At 36.6% G+C, this 10,002-nt stretch overlaps 1 protein-coding gene across 6 annotated transcripts in view; it reads right to left on the reverse strand.

Moving 5' to 3' along the window:
• Ankrd28 (ankyrin repeat domain 28) overlaps positions 1 to 10,002 on the reverse strand; it is a 144,705-nt gene that overhangs the window by 64,325 nt on the left and 70,378 nt on the right. For all 6 annotated transcript variants that reach the window (XR_003377040.1, XM_013346858.2, XM_026779680.1 and 3 more), the window contains exon 3: positions 5,330 to 5,408. Coding sequence is in view for 5 of the 6 variants with exons in the window: in XM_013346858.2 (XP_013202312.1) it covers positions 5,330 to 5,408 (79 nt within the window). In the remaining variant the exon portion in view is untranslated. The remainder of the gene's footprint in view (positions 1 to 5,329; positions 5,409 to 10,002) is intronic.

Here is a 10,002-nt window from a genome sequence, read left to right on the forward strand (position 1 = left end):
ACATTTATACTTTGGATAGCAAAGCCAATATAGCAAAGCAAAAATATACAGCCAGAGTAAAATTAAGTGGTCCAACAGCTAGTCAAGAGTATAGACTACTAGTCAGAAAGGTTAACAGGGAAGATGGGAATAAAGAAAGGAAAATAAAAAGGAATGGGAGGAGAGAGTGAAGAACATTATATCCCCTCAAAACAAACTCTCTTTGTGGAGAGAATTAAAAAAAAAACAACCCACAAAACTGTAACAGTCTTTAGCAGTATCATCACAAGCTCCACATATGACAAAGGGTAAAAACCTATGAGCTAAAAAGATGTAAAGTCACTAAAAAAATATTAACCTCTTTACTATGTCCTGGTCATTCAAACAGAAACTATACACTAGCGACTCCATCTTCACTGCTACTGCTAGGTTACTGGTAGAAGTTTTGGCAGGAGAAATCACTGCAAACAATCTGAAGACAAAAAAGAACAGTTTAAGCAAGACGGCACTGATGACTATTTTAATGGCTGGACCATTTCTCCGCCTTCAAAACACAGTTCTCAAAGAATTAGTAATTTATTTTTTAAAGAACAAGAAATGTAGACAGATACAGACAGATTGAAAATGGAGGGAGAAAGCCTCTACTCATGAGCCAAAGGAAGAGGCACATAACAGAGCCTTTGTTTTTAAGAAGGAAGAAATCACACTCATGACTCCATCTCAGGTTTCTAAATAGAACTGTGAAAAAAAAAAAGATTTCTGCTGTTTAAGCTGCCTGCTTGACGGAACTTTTCTTTTTTCAAACGACAGTCCTGGCTGATTAATACACTTGAGTTGCAAGCAAACTTTCAAGTGGTTCATACTTTATGTCTAACTCTTGAGGACAGAAACAACAGATTCTTGTTCTGTATTTAGAGTTATTTTCCATGAGAGAACAACAAAATGAATTTTTGAGTAATGCTTTCCATATGCTGGGAGGTTAACAATTCATCAGTCAGCTAATATGATTTGAATGGAAGTATTAAACTAATTGCTTCCAAACAAAGTACCTATTCTTAAGTGATAAAAAAATTTTAGTCTTTTGGACATTCAAGAATAAAAATTATTGCGTATGCAAATTTTGCTCAATGTGAAGCAATAGTGGTAACAAAGAAGGTTAAGTACAGGAAAGAAGAGAGATTCAAATTATGGAGAGTTAATATGAATTGAACAGAATGTGAGACTGAATTCTGCCTCCAGCTTTTCAGCTACAATAATAGTATACGCTTCAGTTGTAAGTCACGCATTTAACAAAAGATGTCTTTGTTTTCTTGTTTTGTAATACTTTTATAGAGCTGAGGGTAAAATAGGGTAAAAGAAAAAGCTATTTTTAGTATATCATTAAAGAGATATACTAAGTAATCATTGCTTACTGTTATTTTACTTCTTCTAAAAGATTTATTAATTCCAGTGGATGTCAGTTTAACTCCATATTCTAAGAAAGCTTGACCATATGTAGGATGTCAAAAAGCACTATTTATTTACAAGCCTTGGAGCGGCATCATACAGAAATATTTACTTTGTAATAAATTTGACTATAAGCTTTATAAAATTTAATCTTAAAACAACTCATTAAAAATAACATTGATTATTTCTGTTTTTAGTTTGAGATTTGAGTTCTTTTTTTTTTTTTTTTTTTTTTTTTTGTTTTTCGAGACAGGGTTTCTCTGTGGCTTTGGAGCCTGTCCTGGAACTCCCTTTGTAGACCAGGCTGGCCTCGAACTCACAGAGATCCGCCTGCCTCTGCCTCCCGAGTGCTGGGATTAAAGGCGTGCGCCACCACCGCCCGGCAAGATTTGAGTTCTTAACTCTCAGCTTCCAGCTGTTACATCTGGTACCTGCTATCATGTTGTCCCAAAAATTATGAACCCTAACCCTCTGGAACTCTAAGTCCAAAATAAAGTTTTCTGAAAGTTGTCTTGGTCGTGGTATTTATCACAGAAACAGAAAAGTAACTAATAAAGAAATTGGTACCAAGGAGAGGGCTACTGCTTTGACCAACTTGACTCTGCTGGTTTTTAGAGGAATATGGAACTTTAAACTAGAAAAGTAGTAAACACTTACAAAGCTTGGTAGGAGCTTAGTGGACCATGATAGTATAGTATAGTATAGTATAGTATAGTATAGTATAGTATAGTATAGTATAGTATAGTATAGTATGTACAGGGCTTTGAGCTATGGGAAAGTAGAGGTCCAATGCAAGCGATTTCAGATAAGCAATATTAACAAGTAGGCTAGAGACCACTCCAGATATTTTGATAGATAATGTGGCTGCTTTTTTTTTTTAAAACCTTATCCCTAAGAACTTTCCTAAGGCTAAATTTAAAAGTCATGGACTAATTTCTTTGGTAGAGATTTCAATATAGCCTAATATCAGTGCTGTTGCATGGTTATTAGCAATCATTTATATGTAAGTCTACAATGAAAAGGAGCAAATGAGGTAGAAAGAAATGCAAAATTTATAGTTTGGAGAGAAAAAAAAGACACTGTCAAGCTAAATGTTATAACTGTGACTTGAGCTGGGGAAGAGGCTGTAACTGTTAAGAATATTGTCACACCATTAAAAAGAGGTCAAGTCTGCGGCGGAAAAAAGTGAAGGGTGCCCTTAGGACAAGACACCAGCCAACAAAGTTCCCAACTTGTGAGAAAAAAAAAATTCTGTTCCTATAAAGCAACAAAAACAACAAGTGCTGCTGTGGTTAAAGGCGGGGGGGGGGGCAGAACTCATCCCATGTTTGCAGCTCTCCTGGCAGTGTCATGCACAAGGTGCTGGCCCTGGAGTCATGAAGGATACATGGAAGATAAACTTCCTCTGCAGGTGATGAGAGTCACTGAGGCTAAGTATGGCTGGGATCGGGGGTCCCTGCATGGAGGCCTGAAGAGGCCATTGTCTGAAGTTGTGGAAGGTAAACTCTGGTTTGTGTTGGAGACCCCCATGATGGTGGTGGAGTTAATCTTGCAGGCAGTAAAGCTTGAGGGACAGTGCCATCTAAGCACTTTGACATCAGACAAGAAGTTACAGAATTTGGAGTTTGCTCTGCTGGGTTTTGGTCTTACTTTGGTCTACTCTTTCCCCACTATGACTCTATTTCTTCCTTTTAGAATGAACAGTAATGTGTATCTTGTATCATTGTATGTTGGAAGGATGTATTTGCTTTTTTGATTTTACAGGGGGTTACAGCTGAGAGACAGTCTTGAATCTCAGAAGAAATTTTAAAACAGTGTTGAGTCTGCAAAAGACTATGGAGAGTTTCGAATTAGACTAAATGTATTTACTTGAGATGGTCAGAAGCCTATGTTGGCCAACAAGTAGAATGTGGTGGTTCAAATGAGATGTCCTCCATAAGTCTTGAGCATTTGAATCCTTGATCCCCAGTTATTTGGGAAAGGCTTCAGAGGTGTGGCCTTGTTGGAAGAAGTGTGTCAATGAGGATTGGCTCTAAGGTTTTAAAAGCCAAGCGTGGTTTCCAGTGCTTGCGCTCGCTTGCTCGCTCTCTTTCTCTCTCCTTCCTGTTTGAGATGTGAGCCCTCAGACTCCAGCCTCCATGGCTGACTCTTGCTCTCATGCTGTGTCTATCCTTATGCATTTTACTGGAACCAAAAGCCCCAAATAAACACTTCTGTCTATAAGTTAATTGGCTACTGGGTTTTATTACAGAACAACAAGAATAATAAAACTAACACCACCATAAACCAAAATATAAAAAAATTCTACATATTATGGGAAAATGTGTACCCAATGAGGATGGACACTGACTCAAGTGAAGTTTCTTCAGTTACAGGAAAGGCTGCTAAATTCTCTAAAAAGCACATTTTGTACAAGTGTTAATGTGTTCCCTTCTCTCGGCTATGTATATTCTAAAGTCCCAAACACTCTTTCATATGATCTGGAGCTGTCACCTCTCCACAGAAAACACTGTGCTAAGAGATTAAGCAGACAATGTGGTTAATTTACACTAGTGGTGATGAGGGAGGGTAACAGCCAGTCAGCAATAGATCACTTAATAAGTCTATGGACTTGAGGGAGAAGAGCTACTTTAAGTTCAACAGTATATTCAATAAGAGACTATGCTGATAAAATATATAATAAAAAACTTGAAAAGTTTAGGAGAGTTAAAAAAATAGAAACAAACTAGAATTCTCCCTGCTTCGTATGCACAACAGAGTATTGTAGGCTGGCCTCAAACTTGTTATGCAGCTGAGAATTATCTTGAACCTCTGATTCTCATGCTGTTCTCTCTCAAGAGCTGGAATTACAGTAACTTGTGTGGTGTCACATCTAGTTTAGGCAATGCTGGGGAGCTGGGTATGGAACCCAGAGCTTCTTATATGTCAGACCAACTGAGCTCATAAGCTCAGCACATAAAGCATAATTTCTAAAAAGGCATTTTAAAAAATCTTTAAAAATTTTGAAGAAAAAAATTATTTTCTTTTTGATGTGTATGTGTTTTCCTATGTAGGAGTATGTGGTATACATAGGTATATGTGGTATAAATGTGCAAGTGAAAACCAGAAGCCAATATTGGGCTGTCTTCTTTATAATTTTCTACCTATTTTTTTAATCAGGTCTCTCACTAAACTTAGAATTCACTGCCTTTGCTAGGCAGTCTGGCTGGCCATCGAATTCCAGATATCTACCTGTCTCTGCCTCCTCTAGTACTGGGATTACAGCTGTGTACTGCTAAACCTGCATTATGATGTGGGTTAGGAATCTAAACTTAAGTTGCATGCCTATACAATAATCACTTTACCAACTGAATCATATCCTCAGTTCTAAATAAAAGTCATTTAAAGAAATTCTGATAATACAGCCTTAAATTTCTGTATACACCAAAACTTGTTTCTTCTCATCTGGCTTCTGGGACACTATTACCATTATTATTCTCTCCCCTTTGGAAAAGTCACCTTTGGAATGATGTAACTGTCTCCTTGTAACTATGTATTCAATGAGGTCCATGAAAATTACAATATATAAGGCCTTTTGTAAAAGTTATCTCCTACCCATCTCTCCTTATTTACGCTTTTCATTTTTCCATAACAGACTTTTTTTTTAAAAAGCAAACTGAACATTACTCGTATTTATCAGAGTAGAACAAAGTCTGTAAGGACAGCAATTTTTGTTCTACTTCTTAAAGTACTTCAAGCACCTACATCAGGTTATATGATCAGAATCTGTAGAATGATCAAATTGGTTTCAACTTATGAAACCAATATTAAAAAACAGGTTATATATTCAGTAGGCAGCCAGGCTTGAGAAATACTAATTATGACAAAACCAAACACAATGAACTCATCAGAGGAGCTGTCGTACCAGATAAAATAAGCAGTTCAATGATCTCTGCATCTCCAAGATAGGCAGCGGCATGTAAAGGAGTTCTCTTCTCGTTGTCCTGCGAAAAGATGAAATAGCACTTTTAAGATAGAGTTTAAATGAAATGAAGCATTAGTAACTACCAAATTATTATTTCTACAACTCTACTCCACAAGTCTCAATAACAAGATATAGGATGTTTCAACTGCTAAGATAAGAAAAAGCCTTTACAAATGTAGTTGGCTATAGCTATAAAAACATGGCATGAGTTGAATGGTTCGGTCCTACTTTGAAAATCTGCAATGAACCAAATTCCAAAAGGTTTTGAGGATTAACATGACACCACAAATGGAAAATTAACTTTGAAGAAATTTTGTTTCACATGTAAAATTCTAAAAGATATTATGCACATATTCTCAGCTGATGTGTATAAGGCACCTTTTTTTTTTTTTGGTTTTTCGAGACAGTGTTTCTCTGTGGTTTTGGAGCCTGTCCTGGAACTAGCTGTTGTAGACCAGGCTGGTCTCGAACTCACAGAGATCCGCCTGCCTCTGCCTCCCAAGTGCTGGGATTAAAGGCGTGCGCCTCCACCGCCTGGCCTATAAGGCACCTTAAGATGACAAGTCTCATGATTAAACTTGAATCTAATCCTCAAAACAATTTCCCCATACACACACACACATACACCCAAAATATTTTTCAAAATCTGAAATCTCACATACTCTGATCCCAAGAATTTTAGATAAAGATACTCATCCTATATAAAGTCCATAAAAGAATAAATAAAACTTTAAAAAACACAGATGAGGAAACAGTATGTTCATACATATATATGCTTTTTCAAGACAGAGTCTCACTATGTCAAACAGTTTGGCCTCAAACTCAAAGATAACCACCTGTTCTGCCCCCAAATGTTGGGATTAAAGCCACTATATCTGGCTTGAGCAAATCTTTTTTTTTTCACTTTTTACTACTTTTCTTTTGCCAAAACAGTTCCACAATTTTAAAAGCTTAACACTTTAAATACAAACTTTAAATAGGTGTACTCATAGGACATAGAAATGACTTTGTGAAATTAGAATTATCCTTTAACACTCTAACAAGGTTAATCTTAGTGTTTCTATTGGTTTCTACTTTCATACTCAAAATACATACATGTCTGTTTTAATACCTAAAATGCATTTTCCCCTAAATCTTCCTCCAGAAAGGGTAGCTACATTTAATGCACAGCTTTATAATTCTCTTCCTCCAAAGCAAGTGTACTCCAATTGATCAAGCAAGGTACAAAGTAATGTCACATTAATACAAAATTACATTGGAATATAACTGACATGGTTGTATTTTAAAAAACACTCATTTAGAGGTAACTATTTTGAGATTTACATTTAGTACTGTTAATGAGAGTTTTTGTAACAGATTAAGTTTTTTTCCACCATGTTCTATTTGTTGTCTATAGAAAGCAAGTTGTGCTAGGCTGTGGTGGCGCACGCCTTTAACTGATGCACTCAGGAGGAAGAGGCAGGAGGATCTCTGAGTTAGAGGTAAGTCTGGTCTACAGAGTGAGTTCCAGGATAGCCAGGGCGACACAGAGAAACCTTGTGTGATAGTTTGAATGTAACTGGCCCCCTGTAAGCTCATAGGGAATGGCACTATTAGAAGGTATAGCCTTGTTGGAGTTTTAAGTAATCGTGGGGTTGGGCTTTGAGATCTCTTATATGCTCAAGCTACACTCAGCGTTCCAGCTCACTTCCTATTGCCTTTGGATCAAGATGTAGAATTCTCAGCACCATGTCTGCCTACATGCTGCCATGTCCCATCATAATGACATAATGATAATGGACTAAACCTAAACCACCCCAATTAAATGTTTTCCTTTGTAACAAGAGTTGCAATGATCATGGTGTTTCTTCAAAGCTATAGAAACCCTAAGATACCCTGCGGGGGGGGGGGGCTGAGCAAACTGTAGCTTGTTATCTACTGTATGATGAGGTTACATCCTTAGATTACCTAAAGTTATGTCATTTATAATTAGTGTAGACCAAAATAGAGGAGTGAGTGAAAGCAACTCACAGAATTTTCTGATCACCTTCAAGCCTAATAGCAGTATTTGGAAGGCTGAGGCAGAAATATCATAATTAACTTCCCTGGGCAACATTATGGAGTTCCAGATCAATTTAAGGTATATAGTAAGATATTGTCTTAAAAAACAAAACAAATGAAAACAAAACAAAAACTAGCTTACAATTGGAGTGTTTTATCACTTCCCACAGGCTAACAGGAAGATGTGAAACCAAGTCAGCTTTGAACATGCAGATGTATATCAGTATCACAGACTGTCAAACAAGATTCTAAATGATTTCATAAGAACTGAGCCACCATCTCGGAGCTCTAACTTCTAGACTACTTGAAAAAATAAGCTTGTATAAAGTAGAATAATCCCCAGTCTTCATAGTTTTTTGGGAGGGTGGTGGATTATATGTGTGAATACAAGGGTACATGAGGAAGTCAGATGTCAACCTCAGAAGTCATTTCTCAAGAACTGTCTACTTTGTTTAGACAGGATCAATCACTGGGATCTGGGGCTTGCTCCTTAGGCTTGTCTAGTTGCCCAGTGATCTCCAGGACTGTGCCTTCCTGGTGCTGATATTATAAGATTGTACCACCACATCCAGCTTTTATGTGGCTGCTAGAACTCTGGTCCTCATACCTGTCCAGCATACCCACTGAGCTATCTCCTCAGCCTCAAGATTTTAAAATATAATGAATTTACTTGATTTTGTAGTAAGTTTCCAGTTTGAGAATCTCTAAATTACTTTAAGAAAGAACAACAAATTGGGTGGGTGGGGGGGGGCGGTTAGCAATACCATATAAAAATACTATATGGGAAATTAGTATTATAATGTTAATTTAGTTAGTAAGCTAAGAGTCCTTACCTCTATGACCAGAGTTAGAAGCTAGTGCATCAGTTTTGTTATTTTAATTTTTATCCCAAGAAATGGAATAGACTGAGAGAATCACACACCAAACAGTTGTTGAAAAGCTAACACAGAATATCTAACATACATTGAAAGATAAAGATTTACTGAAAGCAGAATATTAATTTAAGACATTTTGGTGCAACTTATTAAATAAGAAATTCTACTAATGTAAAGATATGATAGACCCAGTTAAAAAAAAAACCCATCTCTATTGCAATGAATAAACATGACAGAAAGAACGATGACACAGAAAGTAAGTCATCTGTGTCTAAGAGATGCCTGGAATTCTATGACTCAACGCTTGGAATACTATGAAGCTATGACTCATATGAGCATAATACCCCTTTATGTAAATCAAATAAAAGGAGGGAATTAATAATGAAAGAAAAAAAACACAAACCTTATTAAATTTGATGTCCTCTAAATGGCTACTTAATGTGACAAGAGAGGCTCTTCTTCAATTTTTATTTAACTAACTCACATGACTAACCAATATTCTTGGTTTCCCAGATAAAATGAATAATTATTTTTTTGTACATGAGGTACTTTGACTCATACAGTCTTCTACTAACAAATCTACAAACAATGGGGTCTGTGTATACCAAGAGTAAAATGTGTTTGTAATTTATGTATATGTGCTCTATTTAAATTGACAAATTAGGAACAAAGAATCAAATATGTCTATGATCAACAGGCTAAATATTATTTTTAAAATTTAGTAAAGGAAAGCTATAAAACATTCAAAGAGTGCTAGAGAACTGAAGGGGGGGAGACAACTGAAGCACTAGGCTTTGGGCCTTAGTAATCATTAAAATCTCACGAGTTTTATTCTAAGACTAGCTTTGCTCAAGAGGGTCTCACTCTGTACCACAGGCTAGCCTAGAACTCTTATGTAATATATTGAGGCTCATACTCAAGATCATGATAACTCTGTTTCCAAGGTGATAAGATTATTGGCATATGCCACCAGGCCTAGCTTAAGATGCTAATTTAAAGGCTTAATTTTTCATACCACTTAAAGAAATTAAAAATGCACTGTGGGTACAGTGCAAGGAAAATATTCCTATTACTGAGACGCACATTATTAATGAAAAACCTCGAGCTTAATTTAGGGAAATCCCTGGTAAATATATTGTTATACTGAAATGCTTAGCAATAGTCATACTTTAAACACATCAGAAAAGAAGATTACAAGTTGGACATCTACACATTGAAATACTGTGCTTAAAATTTAAATTGAGAAGGAAAGGGAGAGACAGGTGAGGGTGTGTTGTAGGTCACAGGAGAATAAACACTACATTGTGGGAGTTCAAGAAGGAAAAGAAGCGGAGTTGTTGGTGCATATCTATAATCCTAGCACTTAGAAGGATAGAGAGAGGCAGGGGATGAGGAAAAGCCACCCTTACTACATGGCAACTCTATATCAAACAACCCACAACAAAATACAGAAGGAAAGACAGAAAATATGTTTAATGAAGTAACATTTAAAACCTTCAAATTAAAGTGTAGCACAAGTAATAAAAACCCAGAGACAGATATTGGGGTTCAAGCTGAAGATCAGAAAAGCAAAGCAGCCAAGTCACAGATTTTACCTCTGTGAAATCTTCAGATTGGAAAGAGAGCGAGTTCCTGCCTCATTCTGCCTTATATTCTTCTATAGTGCTGGGATTAAGGGACTGCACCTGCACCACCACC

This window comes from Microtus ochrogaster, chromosome 6 (genome assembly GCF_000317375.1).
Source record: "Microtus ochrogaster isolate Prairie Vole_2 chromosome 6, MicOch1.0, whole genome shotgun sequence".
NCBI classification, from domain to species: Eukaryota; Metazoa; Chordata; class Mammalia; order Rodentia; family Cricetidae; genus Microtus; species Microtus ochrogaster.